General features: G+C 33.0%; 1 protein-coding gene across 1 annotated transcript; it reads right to left on the reverse strand.

Moving 5' to 3' along the window:
• Positions 1–1,975: 1,975 nt before the first annotated feature.
• LOC147070367 (royal jelly protein-like protein) lies at positions 1,976–19,302 on the reverse strand. The gene is made up of 7 exons (XM_085949950.1): positions 18,969–19,302; positions 16,543–16,724; positions 14,495–14,659; positions 12,794–12,956; positions 9,767–9,948; positions 6,588–6,989; positions 1,976–2,047 (listed from the first exon to the last, which is right to left on the reverse strand). Exons 1-7 carry the CDS (start codon positions 19,300–19,302, stop codon positions 1,976–1,978), a joined length of 1,500 nt encoding a protein of 499 aa, XP_085806076.1.
• Between the last annotated feature and the right edge of the window lie 193 nt (positions 19,303–19,495).

Raw genomic sequence — 19,495 nt, forward strand, 5'->3', positions numbered from 1 at the left:
TGCTACTAAGGCCAATTATCTTGCTTTCAAAAAATTTGCGGCGTCTTACTACGGGCGTGAAGATCTCTTCACATCAATTTTGCTGCCTGTATGATTAGCTTCGTTCTTTAATTTAATAAACAAGTAGCTTCATTTTCTTTTTAGTAATTTCCATGTGCTTTTTCTCTCCCTGGCACTTTGCATTAGAGTAAACTCAGTAAACTCAGTCAGAGCTCACTTTGAGCGTAGAAATCTAAGTCTTGAAAATCTTCTCCCAGGACACTCCCAGGCCAATTCTTAGATGCTTCACATCACCAATTGACGGGTCCCGTGATACTCTCGATTAAGACCGAGGGTGGTACGGGGCGGGTTTGGTGGAGGGACTTTAACTTCTCTGTAGAGAAAGTGAAGAAAGAGAATATGTCAGCTGCCTTTTGTATGAGTTAATGAAGAAGGTTGTCGTAAACAAAAAAGAAAAAGTATTATATGTGTACCTACCACTGGTTAAACCACTATTTAAAATTTATTATGTTATATTATTTAAACTTAAACCTTTGGAGATACTTGAAATACTGATATATTTTTTACTATGGAATCATTTTATATGAAGGGGTATGTATTTACTAACACTAAACTTTCATAAAAATTGATTTACGGTCATTGAGAAAGAATTAAAACAATATTTTTCTAAAAAAGAGTAATCCATAGTTTAATTAGTCTTTTGAATAAAAGATAATATGAAAGATTCGATTAAGTAACTGTTGTTTATATTAATGCATAGGTATCTCTGTACTGTACTAACATTTACATACTATTATCATGTAGGAAAACGGGGTCCGATAACTTGCACGACGGCAGTTGTTCGAGTGTAAATTTACCGAAAGCATCAAGCCGATTTACAATTTTATCATCAAATTGCGTTATAATGTTGGCTATCTAATCTATGGTGTTGGTTAATAATTAAAGAAATAATTTGTTAATTATTTGATGAACCTTAAATTAATATACTAAAACTTAGGGGCGGCAGGTTATATGAATGTATGGTGAGGCAGGCTGGTAATCAACTTGCGGCAAAATTAACGTTTACATTATTAATTATATGGATACGTCATAATGACCAAAGTAAATCATCCGTGATGCCTTGGATTTTTTTTTATCGCGTCGCTATTTCTCGTAAGTTGTCGGCTATTGTTGGTCTGCTTCATTTAGTTGTATGGGAAAGCCAATTCCTTGCCTCTCTTTTATTTAATATCTCTATGATTAAAACTGATAGCCTTATCTTATAACGCAATTCGATAAGCATTTCATGTAATAACTACTGGTTAAAATCGTTGTGATATAGTAGGATACCCGTAGCGTAATTGGAAAGGTTCAAGTCCCGTCGGCTGTCGTATTTCTTTTAAAAAATGATTTTTTCTGTTGTGTATATGCATGGAATGTTTTCAAATTATGTACGTATTGATTTTGTTATGATTTGGGTAATATTTTTTTTTCGACCATGTCCGATCCTAATAGGATCATAATATGGGTCTCCACAGAGTAGAGGTTTGTATTAACGATTTATTATTATTACTCCACAGAGTAGAGATAGTCCAACGCTTAAGCCGCGCGGCCACCGTGGGTGTATATAATATAATATTTTATACTTACGCAATATATGAAATGGTGGCCGCGCGGCTAAATCGTCGGCCTATAGCGTCATGGGTCCCAGGCTCGAATCCTGGGTCTGACAAGAACACATATTATTTTCAATTTGTGTATGAGTCTGAGTATGGACCTAATAGGTTAAACAAGTGGCTGATATCCATTTCTCGTAAAAACAAAATCTGTTGATACAAACCTCCACTCTGTGAAGGCCCATATGATCCTATTAAGGATCGGACATGGTCAAGAAAAAAATGGTTTGAACTATTTTGAAGCCCCATTTTGAAACTTCTGACTAACCGATTGCGTCATCTGCGTTAAAGAAACCCGCCGCTGGTAATGTCAAGCCATCCTATAGGTCATATAGGACAGCGGTCGGCAACCCAAACGCATTGGCCTGCCACAAAACAGGTAATTCAAAGTACTGGATGTTCAAGAACGATTAATGATTTATTAAAGGCAATTTTATTTGACTATAACAATACACACTATATAAAAACATTTATTTTATTTTGTTAACTGTCAATTCATGGTGGAACTGCATTGTATTGTTGTTTTTATTTAATAAAGTGATTAACTGAAGTTTTCAGTTGAAAATGTCCCTCTGAGGCGGACAAAACCGGTCCTAATCTCTTGATTAAAAGTGGAATAAGTACTACAAAAAATGCGTTTTATTAAATTAAAACAACAACATAAAAACATCATAAAAATTATAATATTTAAATATTAGTGACTCCCTTGAGGTTCAATTTTTTAAGCTAATACCTTAATATTTGGTTCATAGTTTGAAGTTTTTAATTGTATGCACATTTCCAAATTTTCTTCAGTTAAACGATTTCCATACGGGTTTATAATATACATCCCTACTTCACAACTAGGGATTCCAATCCCGGGATCCCGAGCTATTTTCGATACCTATGAATTCCGGGATTGGTAAAGATAATCCCGAAACTTTCGGGATTGATTTTTTTATCAATTTATATGGAAAATAAAATAAAAACGAAAATATAACAGAAAAAATACTGTTAATAACAAATAACTACATTATAAATAAACTGAGTTTGAATGAAGTTTGATTTATGCCCATGTGTAAGTTGCCGATTCATTTTATTTTTTCACATAAATTAATAAAAATGAGAAAGTTTGGAAAAAACAATGCTTCGCACTTTTAACAAAGTAATTCCACCATAATCTCATACGTTTTACGGCAGTTTCATATTTGGCTGACTAATTAGATTTATGAAGCGGAAAGGCCATACACCACGATTTGCTTTACTATTTTAAATCTTGCTAACCCATTCATTAAGTCTTTACTATCAGAAACAGCAATCTCATATTAAATTGACATTATTATTTACTCCATTAAACTTATGTATTTCCAAGATTGAACGTACACAATATTAACAATAAATGTCTTAAATGGTATAAATTATACTACATTTATTTTTGACCGATTTATCAATGTTATTTGTAAATATAAAAATTCCGGGACCAGTCCCGGGATCCCGGGATTGTCAAATTGTAATCCCGAAATCCCGGGATCAGAATTTTGGCTCGGGATTGGATTCCCTATTCACAACTGAGGATGTTTGCTCACAGTAGTACGTTGTACCGAAAAAACTTATAATAGCGAATGCGACTTTTTTCATACAATGCAATCTATCTGGGAGCTCATTCCGCGTTTTAATTGTCTTCGTTTTTCATAATTTTGTCTTTGCCAGTGTTTTTTTTCAATTTCTATTTTAGAATTGTTTTTAATTCGATTAACTCTAAATCAACATACTCAATGTTCAAAAGTGTACCATCACATAATATTACGGTACACTTTTTAAAGTACCAAAAATTTTAATAAATCGTCATTTTCGAGGCGTGCCACCTAGTGGCACGCGTGGCATAGGTTGCCGGGCGCTGCCATATGATACAAAAAGAGGCAGGTCAAATGGAACAACTAATATAAATCTATCGTATACTTGGGAAACTGTACTGACCATTAAGAATAACTATATGTTGAGAGAGTTGCTCAAGGAAACCAGGACCCACCCATGGTTGTTGCATTCTTGATGATGATGATGATGATGAAAAAGACATAGCCGTATTATGATAATAACAAAGAGACTGTTTCACAATAGTTTCAATGTTTTTTTTTATATAATGTAATATTTATCATAAGAAAACAAGTATGCACACGAAACTTGTTAAGTCTACAGACATAATGAAATATTTTTTTTATATCTTTTTATAAATACATAAACAAATATTTTTTTACGTATTGTTGAGTAAAACCACCTTCATATCTATCTGGTTGCTAAATTGCGTTCAGCTATTTAGCAGAGGCTATTTTTCTTTGATGCAAATGACACAATTAATTGATTCGTCAGAAGTTTTAAAAATGGCTTTAAGAAGAACCCTTTTCGTTAGGCCGTACGGATACTAAGTGTAACAATCATACCACCCAGAATTAAATGTGTGACACACTTAACTTTATTTATATGTGTGTTTCGTTGTCAAAACAAAACAATAAAGCGATAATAATCTTCAGCATTTCCTCAATCATAACTTAATCACTAGGGTCTGTTATGATTGGTAATTGCGACAATATCCCTTGTAATATATGTCCTATATTTATATAAATTTGAATTAAAATGCATAAATCCTCACTCAAATCATCGAGTCTGTCATTAGACGCTCTACTATTGTTATGTTTCACTTGACAAAGTCAACGTCATTCCACTCGAATCAAGTCTCTTAGTTCATTAATATAATCAATCTTTTAATCACATCGATCTCGCCAGTATATCATTACCCGCGATTATAATCTCGCATTGTCATCCTTATTATTGTATTTAGTGTATTCTTGTAATGATTAATAATCTCTCCTCTAAACATCCACGCAAAAACGACCTCCTATCTCATCCACCTCATCTACCGCCAAATGTCCTAAATAGTCCTGGCTTTATCTAACTGTAATTTCTGTAGTTAATACTTACTAATGTTATAGAATCATCGATGTACCTATATTATTCGTAATTATTTTATAATGGAAGGCAGTAGATAATGAAACATTTCAGAAAAAATATAACATTTAATGTATATTTAAAAATAGTTAAAATAATAACATTTGTTGTATATTTAAAAATCTTCTAGTTAAAATAATTGGTACTGTTCGGTTATCAGGAATACAGCGGAGAACACATTTTGAAAATACCAGATATACTGGAATATTTGTTACTTTAGGATAGTTTAGGTTAGGTTCGGTTGGGTTGGGTTAGGTTAGGTTAGGTTAACCTAATAAATAATCCAGTTTATCGGCTATATTCAAAATGTGTTTTCCGCTGTATTCCTGATAACCGAACAGTTTATCAGTTTAACAGTTGAACTTTTACATTTAGATACATAACAAATAACTTAACTATTTTGGATATATATGGGCAAGGTACCTCCGCAACAATAGTCGTGGGATTGGAATCTAGCATGGATTCTGATTATCCAAAAGAGACGGCCCGAACCAGGCCGTGAGGGGCTTATTAACTGTCCGATTAAGCTAGACCTGATATTTCATTATAATTACTTTTACCAGGTTGTATTAATACTATATTATACACAATATATTACATAACAGATATTATATTTCTCTTTATTACAATCTTTAAGAAAAGGCAGGAGACTGTCTTGATGTGCTCGTAATATCTATTTAGATCACCAACATCACATTTTTATATTACATTATGTGAAGACAAGCAGCATTATCTTTTCATTTCTTTCCTCTTCACTGACAAAGTCACGGCCGTAAAAATATGTTCACCAAGCTTAGTCTGGCCCCATTATCAAACTTCAGGTGACCCGCATACGGCAAAGCAACACTTATATACTTACATATATTCTGCATATAATTGCAAGCTGTTCATTCAAATGGCCTCTGACGTTTACTGCTATACTCTGTCAACTGTATAATATGGTGAAGAAGATCATAATAGCTGATTTTCGTTCACCATTTATCACGTATCTTCACGCTCGTTATCAAGGTTTAATAGTGGCGCAACTAATATTAGAAACTCTTCAAAGTTGTGCTCAGAGTGTCAGGCGTAGGTATTAGTGGCGAAGGGTGGAGGTAGGCCGTTAAGTTAAACTTTGTCAGTCAAACGTATTTATTTTCATTGAACTAAGCAATAATATATAATAATACAATGCGTAGATAGTATTTGTTTATTTTTAAAATTCAATTAAGCCCCGCCTAATCCAAGTCATAGTAGATGATAGTCAAAAAATATTCGTTTAACTACAAAATATCTAAAATTGTGCCATTAAATCATACATAATTTTATAGATAGAAGAACATTTTTTATCGCTTATCGTCAACACCATCTGTTATATATTATATTCTTAATACAACGAAAACAAATAAGTATGACTAAAAAGGTGTGCAATATTTTTGTCGGATCGCCTCTCTATAGCATACCTATACTATTATTGTTTGGTTTAGGCAGGATTTAATTGAATTTAAAAAATTAACCAGCCCCATTTGCAAATAATTCTATTATTAGTTCAATGAAAACAAATAAGTATGACTGACATAGCTTAGCGTGCACTTTTTATATCGAATCTTAACAGCCTACCTCTACCCCTCGCCACTGGTAGGTATATTATTACAGTATCCATGATTTCTATTCTGGTATAATATTATATGACGGTCAATTCTCGACGAAAAATGCTGCAAACTCTTTGAAAGCTAGGAAATTTTCTCGCGTACTTCCATGTCGGAATGGCTGACTAGTGGATTTGATCGGCATCCTGCAGCTTGCCATATAAGTAAGCTGAATATTCTATTAGGTGAAGGTAAAACCACCTTGTCTGATTAAGAACTGAAAAGCCAAATAGTCCAGGGTCAATCTGGTTGACTCCATGCACCACTTTAAGATCGCAATACCTTAACTTAAGTAATTTTTTTGATCTGGTACAATAGATACTGGTTCAAAGAAACTGGATTGTGTAGTCGTCTCGGGTGATGCGGTAGGGTTGTTAGGTTTTTCGCACTGAGTACCAGCCGTTAGTGTTATCGCATCGCCTGCGATAATCCTAAAATTCACAGTGTCATTCGCCATGGTCCCTGTCATATATTTCTGCAGGCGATTTGTGAGAATCCACACTTCTTCTCTGCCTTGGTTCCTTGTGTTGGCAACGACTTTCACGCCGCTCGCGAACTGAAGGGCCATTTGATCATGAATCAGCGTCTCGATGAATGGGTCACCGTACTGGTCGGCTGTGTGCCAGCAGGCTAGGGAGATGTCTTCATTTAGACCGAAGTACATTATTCCTTTACTGTCGATTGCACTCGCAGCTGATTGAGTATCCCGTTCTCCTGTGTATACCTTATGCATAAAAAAATAATATTATATAACTTTTGTGATTAACGCAATTCAGAGTGATAATGAAAAAGAGTTTTTACTAAGTAAGATAAAAATGAAATAAGCATACGAAATAAACAATAAATACTCTGAATCAACATAATTATGATATATATAGAATTTTGAAAACACTCTGTGAAAACATAGTATAAGCAATAGAAAAAATCTTTTTTGAAAAAGTATGGCACCCCGCTGGATCGAACCGGCATCTCTCGGGTATCGCGCCCATGCACATAGATCGCCTACCGTAAGTAAATATTTAGAGCGCTTATCAGCAGGTATTAAAAAGGACAATAGTTAAAATTTGTCGCAATTAAGCATTGCAGTCGTAGTATAGTGGTAATGCACAGGGTGCGAAACTCAAGAGACGCAAGTTCGATTCCGGCCGGGTGTTTTACTCTTTTTGAAAAAGGTTTTTTCTATTGGCTATATTTTCTCACGAGTGTTTTCAGAATTATGTACCTATGTTAAGTCTAATAAGTTTCATCATCATTATTTTCAATTCGTTTTATCTATGAAATGGTCAAAAAGGCATCAAAACTAATAAAGTATTTATATTCACTTCTATAGAGTATAGCTTAGAAGTCATAATACTACTTTGATATCACCGCTTACTTTCATATCCCTATATTACAATCGAGTATGTCTCTGTTTGTAGCATATACCTACCAGTGACGAAGGGTGGAGGTAGGATTTTAAGATCCGCCATAAATAGTGCACACTAAATGTTGTCCGTCAAAGTATTTGTTTTCATTGAAATACGACTGCAATGTGTAGATAGTGTTGGTTAGTTTTTAAAATTAAAGCGAAAACTAAGCCATAATCAAAGCCTGAACAAAAACTATGCATAAGTGCGAGTGAGAAAGTATTCGGCACCTTTATAATCTCTGCGACACGCGCTAGAGTAAGATAAAAGGTTTACAGATAGATGTGTGAGATGATTTGCCGTGGTGTCGCCGCCAAATCTTAGTTTGTTGCATAGCTAAGCATGCGAGCGCGTGTTGCAAAAATTGATATTTTTTGTGTTAAACATAAAGTCAGTGGTAAATATTTTTAGTTAATTAAGTAGAAAAGATCGTTCTGTGTGCTGTATTAAAATGTGGTAGCCGTACTGATAAGCAAGAAGATGGTATTACGTTTCATAGGTAAGTTGATACATGTTCGTGATAATTTATTTCTATATTATTATATAATATTTTAATATCAGTGACCTAGTGTTTCTTTAAAATAACTTAAATTATGGATATCTTTACATAATGGTTGCATTTTGACTGCTTAAAAATACTGTATGACGTAAAAAAAATAGAAAATTATATTTTAATTCTGAGCGTCTAGTGCGAGCACTTTGGTCGAGCACTAGCGAAATGGTCTAGATGTATGGGTTTGGGTCGAAATCCCGATGGCCGAAATAACGAAGGCCGAAATCCCGAATGCTGAAATCCCGAATGGCCGAAATCCCGAATGGTCGAAACTCCGAAAGCCTAAATCCCGAAGGCCGAAATCCCGAATAGCAAAAACCCATTTTTCCAAAAAAATGGGTTTGCGCAAGATTTGCGCAATTCAAGATAAGTGTTAAGATTGCGCAATTTTTTACAGGAGAGATAAAAACCCATTTGTTCTACACAAAATGGTTTTTTGTCTCTCTTGTAAAATTTGCGCAATTCAAGAAAAGTATTAAGTTTGCGCAATTATTACTGTTTGTATTTTTTTTTATTTTTCGGGATTTCGGCCTTCGGGATTCTGGCTATTCAGGATTTTAGGATTCGGGATTTCGGTCTTCGGGATTTCATTCGGACCCCTAGATGTATCTATAGTCCAAGGCCATAATAGATAAATAGTCAAAAAATATCCGTCTATCTAAAAATATCTAAAATTATGCAATTAAATCATGCATAACTTTTAATAATATGTTATAAATAGAATAATATTTGTATATATTATAGTTTGGTTAGGCGGGGCTTAGTGAATTTAAAAAAATGAACCAACAATATATATAATATGTTTTTTTAATCTAACGAAAACAAATAATTATGAATGTTAAAGTGTGCACAATTTTATCTTATCGCCCAAAGTATACAAAAACTATTATGTTTAGGCAGGGTTTAATTGATTTTTTAAACTAACCAACACCATCTGTAAATTGTAGTCTTAGTTCAATAAAAACAAATACGTATAACTAACAAAGTATGTGCAGTTTTTATGGCGAATCTTGTCAGCCTACCTCCACCCTTCGCTATTGATACCTATTTTTATTCCTGTGCTCAATTGGCATGCAAGTCAGACGATTTACAGTCTTCGGTCTTTTTTTCGCGTTGAGCACTCCAGCGGGTCTATTCTATACAAAAGGCTGCTTTCGTCCGCTAAAACCGCTAACTAGGGTATGTTTGTATCAAATTATTAACTCGTATTGTAACAATTATAATAAGCCGGTATTAATTGTTGCAATAAATGATATATTTTAACGGCATGCCCCCTGCCTGTGCTAAAATTTAGAGCATGAGCGATAGAGAGAGAGCGAGAGAGAGACAGTTTCGACTGATTAACTGATTACAATACAATTACAATTATAATATTTCAATATAAAATGTATGTTACAAATACTAACACATTATCACGTTAGCACGTTAGCGGTCGATAGTCGCCTTTTGTATAGAATAGACCCGCTGATAGGCGGACAATCCTAGTCATGACTAAAAATGTATTGTAATACTATTTTAGAATGCTTGTTTTTTTTATCTTACCCTGAATGCAAAAGGCAATGCTTGAGACTGCCGTGCGTAGACGGTGGAATTCCTGATGTGGCTGCAGGGTACTCGGTTTTCGGTTTTCGAAGCCAGCGCGTGGAAGTAGAGGAAGCGATTGTTGTCTACCTTCGGTCCGAGAGCCATTCCTAACAAACCGTCCATTAGGTCGAATTGTTCACCTAGCGACAAAGCGTCTTATAGCACCAGCTATATACCCTACCTACTTTAATTATCGTTTGTCAATTTATGGCTACGGCCGTATGTTGTAGCTTAACCACTGGGGAATGCCAAAAGAAATGGCGTATTTCAAAAAAACACTACCTTATTCTTAGGTCAATAATTATTATAAAGCAATCATTATTCATAAGATATTTATCACACTTGAATGGTCAAAGACATAGCTTATAATAAGTATCTTTAGGATCATCTTCAGATGTGTTAATCTTGCCGATTTTTTGAATAATAAAATGCCTAATTCTTGTCAAATTTGGGATCACAGAGATTATCAATATACTTTTTTATCGTAAATATTTTACTAAAATTATCTCGTCATAAATAATACTAATGGTTTTATAAATGCGTTTAATAATTAATAAATGTAAAAAATCTTAACGCCACTGCACATTTATGTACCTACTGAAATATGACTATATTCTAAAACATTAGAGCGAGAGGTTTAATAGAATACTATTTTATGTAACAAAAATACTTTATGCAGTCATCAAATGGTTAACAAAAATACAAAAGATAATAAGGCTTCAAAATTATATAAATAGATTATCTGCAACGTTTAAGGAGTGTCCAGGATCATGGTTTGAAAATACAATAAAAGCTCAATTTTGACCTACGACGAGCATGTACCCCCTTAAAGATAAACTTTCAGTTATCATAAAAATATTATATAAAATGTGAATTTGTCAAAGCACCCCGTCTTATGATTACATATATTTTATGGTCATATTTATTATTAAAATTTAGTTTATTAAGTTTTCTATGCTGTACTTGCTGTAGAATTTTGACTAATTCATTGTTTTAAGTTTGTGCACGGCCGCCTTCCATGACGCTATAAACGTGTCAGAATGAAAACATTTTAGTGCCGCACTTCCTTAAAACGATGCTATACAGGACGATGTAGCAACCATGGGGGACATGCTCAGCGTGGGTCAAAATGGAGCCTTTGTTCTATTTTCATACCTTACTCTCGACATACCTTAAACGTTGTAGATAATCTATTTATATAATTTTGAAGCCTTATTATCCTTTATATTTATTTTAAACATTTGATGACTGCATAACGTATTTTTATTACATAAAACAGTATTCTTTTAAACCTCTCGCTCTAATGTTTTAGAATATAGTCATATTTCAGTAGGTACATAAATGTGCAGTGGTGTTAAGATTTTTTACATTTAACCTAAGCTAACCGATTTTTTTTAAACGGTACATGTTCAAACACGCGCGTTAACATCATTTTACTCCCTACTTCAATTATAGTTTGTTAATTTATGGCTACGGCCGTATGTTGTAGCTTAACCACTAGGGAATGCCAATAGAAATGGCGTATTTCAAAAAAAACACTACCTTATTCTTAAGTCAATAATTATTATAAAGCAATCATTATTCGTAGGATGTTTATCACACTTGAATGGTCAAAGACATAGATTATAATGAGTATCTTTAGAATTATATTCAGATGTGTTTACTTTGCCCATTTTTTGAATAATAAAATGCCTAATTCTTGTCAAATTTGGGATCAAAGAGATTATCAATATAATTTTTTATCGTAAATATTTCACTATAATAATGTTGATATAAATTATACTGATGGTTTTATAAATGCGTTTAAAAATTAATAAACGTAAAAAATTTTAACACCACTGCACATTTATGTACTGAAATATGACTATATTCTAAAACATTAGAGCGAGAGGCTTAAAAGAATACTATTTTATGTAATAAAAATACTTTATGCAGTCAGCAAGTGTTTAAAATAAATATAACGGATAATAAGGCTTCAAAATTATATAAATATATTATCTACAACGTTAAAGGTATGTCCAGGATCATGCTTTGAAAATAGAAAAATCTCCATTTTGACCCACGCTGAGCACGTCCGCTCTTGAGTTGAAATTGTAAATTATCAAAAAAATGTTTCAAATTGCAAGCTTCGTATTTTTCCGCTAGGTGCTTCTGGTAGTTAAAGACATCGCGTTAAACGGTTTCCATAACGAATTAGTTTAATGATCTTAATCCAAAAAAAGAAATGAATTTGTCAGACGTGAGATTCGTACTTACGACTGTTTCAGAAATGCCTTTTGTTCTGTACGCATGCGAGTGTGAAAACGAGTAGGCAAGAATATAAAGTGTTATACAAGAAATTTTGATAAAGCAAGTGATCGGGCCGGACAGTCGGAAGGAGAGATCATAACGTTTCGTGTAATATGAGCATTGCATTACAATAATGCCCAAACTTCGGCCATATTTTCCGCAAGCGCAATCATACCCTTACAGAATTAGAAATGCTTAAATATTATTGTCACTGTACAGGCCAATTGGCGTAACCCTCAAATATCAAATTATTCAGGATGTAAAAAAAACTGTGGGCATTGGATCTACCTACTTATTATTTTATATAATATTTATTTATTATTTTTTTATACATTATTTTATTACAATTTGAGATTTTCTTATTGACATACCAGTGGCTTTCGTTTAGGGGTTACATCATTTGGCTGGAATATTTTTTGTCAAGTCACAAATGCTTAAAAATAGTTTTGAATTATTTTGATGAGATATTTTTTTGAGATTTATGATACTTGGCCAGTTCGTGTAAGAGTATGCAATAAGTCCATTGCCATTAAAATGTCTCTTCGGTGAAAAGTAAGGGTTACGCAAATTGGCCTGTACAGTGACGTTATGTTTGAACCTAGTTTACTCAAAACTAACTAACTTGGTTAATGAACCACTCAATACTCCCATTGAAAATAAGTTATATTTCAATAAAAACTATATATATTTGCTTACCAGCTATATAATGAGTTCCCGATGAAGGAAATGGATAGAATAGCTTATTCTGTATTCTCCAGGAGTAGTCTTTGGAGTGGTCGTAGATTACGAGGCCATATCCAGTAACGTCAGCTATATAAACGAATGAGTCCAAGCCTTCCGGATCTCTGACATCAGCGATCTATAGTTTATTATGAAGCGTATCTTGTAAAAATATATTAGAAAACACACTATGAAGTAAAATACAACTAATTTGTAGGTATACATAATTTGAAAATATGCACATCTCAGCTTCAATAAAAGAATGTTACATTCTCAAATCTTATAAATTATTGAATAAAAAATGGTTTATTTATATTTTAGTTTAATGAATTATTATTTTATTCAATGAACATTGTATAGTTTGAAAAAAATATTGAAAATAAGATGTTGCCCTCCGGGACTCGAACTCGCATCCACTGTATTCACGCCAAGGTATTTTACTAATTGAGACATGTGTGCCATATCTAATTACGACGAAATTGACTAATATGTTGAACATCTTGATGTGCTCAGCAAAGTGTGTTATTTTCTGGTAATTGGCTTTTGTGAATTAAATCAAGGTATCAATTAGGTACATTAATTACTAACCGACGTCAGGATTTCTCTAAATTTTAATCATAACGTCAGGTATCATAACTTACTAATATTTTAATAAACAATTTTTTTATTCAAAGAACAATTCACATGATTTGAGAATGCAAAAATGAAACTAAAAACTTGTGAATGGGCTGGATCGACAAAATATTTAAGTTCAACGTGATTGGAATATAAAAAAATAATTATTGTATACTGTGTATTAAGGGGCCGGAATTGGTTTGATTGAGGTACTGTTTCAGGTTATTAATAATTGTGAGTTCGAGTCTGACTCGGTCCAATGTTTTTTTTATTTTTGAATTTTTTTTAACGGCCCACGTGCTCGTCGTAGGTCGAAATTGAGTTTTTATTGTATTTTCAAACCATGATCCTGGACACTCCTTAAACGTTGTAGATAATCTATTTATATAATTTTGAAGCCTTATTATCTTTTATAGTTATTTTAAACATTTGATGACTGCATAAAGTATTTTTATTACATAAAATAGTATTCTTTTAAACCTCTCGCTCTAATGTTTCAGAATACAGTCATATTTCGGTACATAACTGTGCAGTGGTGTTAAGATTTTTTACATTTATTAATTTTTAAACGCATTTATGAAACCATTAGTATAATTTAATACGAGATAATTTTTGTAAAATATTCACGATAAAAAATTATATTGATAATCTCTATGATCCCAAATTTGACAAGAATTAGGCATTTTATTATTCAAAAAATCGGCAAGATTAACACATTTGAAGATGATTCTAAAGATACTTATTATAAGCTATGTTATTGACCATTCAAGTGTGATAAACATCTTTTGAATAATGATTGCTTTATAATAATTATTGACCTAAGAATAAGGTAGTGTTTTTTTGAAATACGCCATTTCTTTTGGCATTCCCCAGTGGTTAAGCTACAACATACGGCCGTAGCCATAAATTGACAAACTATAATTAAAGTAGGAAGTAAAATTATGTTAACGCGCGTGTTTGAACTCGCGAAACTCAATTTTGACCTTCGACGAGCATGTCCCCCCTTAAGTATGTTTTTGAGAATTTTCAAAATGATGTATTTTCAAAAATACTGATACTTACTGCATTGACAAACACGGAGTTATCTTTATAAACAGAAGCATTAAAAATGTGTCTGTGAATCAAGGTATCTGTCTTGAGATCGAAGAGAAGCAGTTGTCTTGGACAGCGTTGGACATTTTCAATTTTTCCTGTGTCCAATATCCAGATACGGTCACATTGATCAATCTAAACAAAAAAGAGTGCAGTTAATTTTTGTCCTCGTATCATTTACTATCTAAGTTTCGCTGTAAGGGTGGTCTTTGCTTGTTTCTACCAAAAGTAGCTCGGTGGAGATGCACTCGTGCAAATTACTGAAGTTCTTAAGGGGGGACATGCTCAGCGTAGGTCAAAATGGAGCTTTTGTTCTATTTTCAAAGCATGATCCTTGACATACCTTAAACGTTGTAGATAATCTATTTATATAATTTTGAAGCCTTATTATCCTTTATATTTATTTAAAAAATGTGATGACTGCATAAAGTATTTTTATTACATAAAATAGTATTCTTTTAAACCTCTTGCTCTAATGTTTTAGAATGTAGTCATATTTCAGTACATAAATGTGCAGTGGTGTTAAGATTTTTTATATTTATTATTTTTTAAACGCATTTATAAAACCATCAGTATAATTTATGTTGACATTATTATAGTGAAATATTTACGATAAAAAATTATATTGATAATCTCTGTGATCCCAAATTTGACAAGAATTAGGCATTGTATTATTAAAAAAATGGGCAAGATTAACACATTTGAAGATAATTCTAAAGATACTCATTATAAGCTATGTCTTTGACCATTCAAGTGTGATAAACATCCTACGAATAATGATTGCTTTATAATAATTATTGACCTAAGAATAAGATAGTGTTTTGTTGAAATACGCCATTTCTTTTGGCATTCCCCAGTGGTGAAGCTACAACATACAGCCGTAGCCATAAATTGACACACTATATGGACACAGTTATGCAGAAAGTAGCCAGTCCACAAAAATAAAAAATGCAATTGCAATGCAGTCATCAAATGTTTAAAATAAATATAAAGGATAATATGGCTTCAAAATTATATAAATAGATTGTCTACAACGTTTAAAGTATGTCCAGGATAATGCTTTGAAAATAGAAAAAAAGCTCAATTTGACCCACGCTGAGCACGTCCGCCCTTAATCCATGAATGTGCTGCATTCATATTTCTCTGGACTGCTACAATCACATACGTCGTAGCCTTCAGGCAGAAAGTACCGACTACCAGGCACCATTAACGAGGGGTGCAATATTAGTAAATGCGCTCCCTGAAGACATAGACATTTTCAATGATGTACTTTGCATTTTGTCTTTGAAACCTTTTTTTCTGTATTAAATTGTACTTATGTATGTTTCGATTTTTTTGTTATTATTATTTTCTATATTCTCTTCTTCTCTCTTGTGAGGGTAATATTTGTTATAATGTAAATCTCATGTTGTGTACGTCTTGTATTTAGATTTTTTATGTCCAAATTGTTTTCTTAAATAAATCAATAAATTATTGCATTTGAGGTATAGTATAGCAAGAAAACTCGCACATTTTAATATTTTCGGAAAATCTAATCTCTAAAGTTTTCGATTTCGAGCACTGTCTTCCATGGCCACAAGGGGGGCTGACAGAGCTTTAGCCTGGGGCCACCGGCGTGGCGGATCGACCAGTCAAGTGAGATAAACACACATCACAAAATTCCACTAATAGTAAAAAAACGTTGCAATGTTTGATTATTGTTTGTCGATATTCGACAAGTCCATAATTGAAGTGGGTGTATTAATAAATACAAAAAATCGCTATAAAATACTCTAAATTTTACCTTTAAGACTACTTGGAACACAACAGTAGATTGTCACACTGCCTTTAATCTTAGAGATAGGTAGAGGGCTCGCCGAAGATTCTAGCCTGGGGGCCCGCTTCAAGATGTGGGGGCCATGCTCTCTTCAGCAGAAGAAGCTTCACATACTTCAAAACTGCTTACTATTAATCAAGCACTATGTCACAATAATCACTGTTATATTATAATGAATAAATGTTGTTAGACTGATACTTACAGCTACTCTGAAAACAGACGTCATTCCTTTGCACTCCGTTGGATTGCTATGCCATGTATAGTCAGGATAAGGCCGAAGCTGTGGTCCTCCGGGACCTGGCTTCACGTCTCTGGCAATGGTGCCAAGCGTGATTGGTACGCCGAGGTGGAGACGGGGTGCGGTTATGAACACTCTCGGCAATCCTGGTAATTCATCGAAAACGTTTGAGGAGCGTAATGCGAAATTGTGCTATAGCTAAACAATTTAAGGGGGAGAGGCATGCCAGCAGAGAACCGAGGGGAAAATTACGAAGCTTGCAATTTGAGATTTTTTTTGATGATTTACAATTTCAACTGTATTAATTAATAAATATGTATCTGAAAACATCAAAAAATTTTTTTTTTTAATTCAAAGATAAATTTACAATTGTCAAAAAATGTGAATTCGTTGCAGGGTCATACCTTATTATTATATTATATATTATGGTCATATTTATTATTAAAATTTAGTTATATTAAGTATTAAGTTTTCAATTTCTGACCGTTTAGATTTTTGACTAAGTCATCGTTTTAATATTTTTTATATTTATTTTAAAAAACATAAATTTTTATAAAAATATACATGTGTATAACTTGAAATCCTTTTTATTTAAATCAAATCTGGTTTCAATATTGGGACCATGCCTAAAATAATTTTTATAATATATTTTTTCTCTAGGTTCTCTGTTGGCATGCCTCTCCCCCATAAACACGGACCTGCGCAGAACCATACGTAATTTTGTGCGCATAGAGTAGGTGTGTAAACGCTGCATCTTTGTGTGAAAAATCTATTTTACACGATACAATAGTTTATTTACAGTTTTACAATGAATACCCTATCTCGATCGGGGTATTACAGAAAACATTTACAAAGATAAGTACGAGAAATTATTGTTTTTAATATGACCGAATATTTAAAAGTGATGAAATAACAGTAAAATTTGAAATATAATATTATTGAATTGGCAAACGAAGCAACAGACGTACCTATTAGAACCATTCAGATAGTAATGCAGGAAGGCATAAAATCGATAGATATGACGTAACATACAATTTTTGATCGGTTATTCCTTCCTACACTCCGAATAAATGAAAAAAAAAAATCCTGTAAGCACGATATAAAAATCAAAGAACTGAAAGTGATTAAAGAATAAACACACATATGGAAAACTTGATAATAAACATTGGTGCATAGTTGGATGATAGCGATGATTATCATGTTCAGAGCAGAACAGTGAATCAGATAAGATATCATAGTAATGCGCGACTTAAATTGTAAGTCATTTAATAATTCATTTTGAAAGTAATTTTATCGGGTTGCTACGTGTAATACAGGCTGCCGTTTTTGTAACCGAAAACTTGCAAAGCCACCCGGACTTCAAAAATGCCATGCTTATGTTGTCTTGTTATAAGAAGCGTAATAGACAAGATAAACTACTTGGGACACGCGTTACATTTTTATTACTCACTTCCACTATGGTATTTTAATAATGTTATGAATATTATATGTTTTTGTCGCTTATACAATGTCGTTGCTGCAAACCAGCTAACTACACTTTTGACCAAAAATCAGATTGTGATGGCATTTTGTTATAAAGCATGTCTTCTATGCTCACACAATTAAAATGTCTAAACCTATAAATAAATGCGTTATCGTTCTTCAAACTAAACAGCCAACTGCAGGTGCCAAATTTTTAATATCGTAAATGGAAAAATTCCGCTATTTACATACATTTTCTTAGGGAATATTCTCATTAGAATTCTTTTTCCCGTAGGGAAGCTAAAATAGTGTATTAATTCATAGTGCAGCTTATTTGTAAAAAAATGCAAGTGTATTTTTGGAATTGTTAAATTCCGCTCTATAGTTAAATTATTATGTTTTTTCACCTTCCTGAACAATTTACCCAAATAGAGTTAGCCGGTTTGCAGATTAAGTAGTCACAATGGAACAACTCCGCTCTTTATATAAATTTTCTGTAGATAAGTATAGAAAAAGGAAGCTAAAAAATAGTGTATTAATTCATAGTGTAACTTATTTGAAAACAATTCCAGTGTATTTTTAGAATTGTTAAATTCCGCTCTTTCATTAAATTATTAAGTTTTTTCTCCTTCCTGAATAATTTGTCAAAATGGAGTTAGCCGGTTTGCGGTATATAATATTTATTTCCCTGGTCCTGTCTACTACAAGTTTTTTAATGCGAGATTTAGGTGCTTATTAAATTAATGGTTAATTGGTATCAATAAATGAATGATTGATATTATGAAGGGTATGGATTGAAGAATGGTACATGTGGATGATATAAAAGGAACAACTGGGATGCAGGAGCCATCACAGACTGTTGTGATGATTCAAAATAGGCGTTGAATCATCTCAAATGTATTTTATGATGTTGAAATGACGTCACGTACCTTTAGGATGATAATCCACGGCAACGTCCATCGGAACAGAATTTCCTTTGATATACGATCCATCTTGGAGTGCAGTTTGTCGAGCGGTGGTATTAGGAAATAAATATTCCAATTCTTTCCATTCAAATTTGGTTTCCATGTAATACGAGTTTGTCGCGTCATTTTGATGCCTAGATCGATGTGATTCTTTATGTGATGCAGTTCCATGGCCAGCAAATGATACAGCACTTACGGTTTCTTCATCATAATCTGGTACTTCTCTGGTTCTTCGTCCATTTGTGAATAAACAAAGGACAAACAGCATCAGAATTGGCAACTGATATGTGAGCGTCATTGATGGAGTCTGTTGGACGAAAACAATCCTTCGAATAAGATACATACAAGTATTTCATGGATAATTAGTGACGGCTCGTGGATAAGATATATGAGGGTGCTGTGGTTGATTAAAAATAAAAAAATGTTTATTTGGATTATATTTTACTATTACCATCAAAATTAAATATGAATTATTAATTATATTAATAATT

The sequence above is a fragment of the Rhyacophila brunnea genome, unplaced genomic scaffold, assembly GCF_057557595.1.
Source record: "Rhyacophila brunnea isolate RB1 unplaced genomic scaffold, BYU_Rbru_1.0 scaffold_22, whole genome shotgun sequence".
NCBI lineage: Eukaryota > Metazoa > Arthropoda > Insecta > Trichoptera > Rhyacophilidae > Rhyacophila > Rhyacophila brunnea.

Coding starts and splice junctions, on each gene's coding strand:
- LOC147070367 (XM_085949950.1), bottom strand. CDS start 19,302: ATGACGCTCACATATCAGTTGCCAATTCTGATGCTGTTTGTCCTTTGT. Junction 12,957..14,494: donor ACTCCGTGTTTGTCAATGCA/GTAAGTATCAGT, acceptor AATAAACTATAG/ATCGCTGATGTCAGAGATCC. Junction 2,048..6,587: donor AATCCAGTTTCTTTGAACCA/GTATCTATTGTA, acceptor TTGAACATCCAG/TACTTTGAATTACCTGTTTT.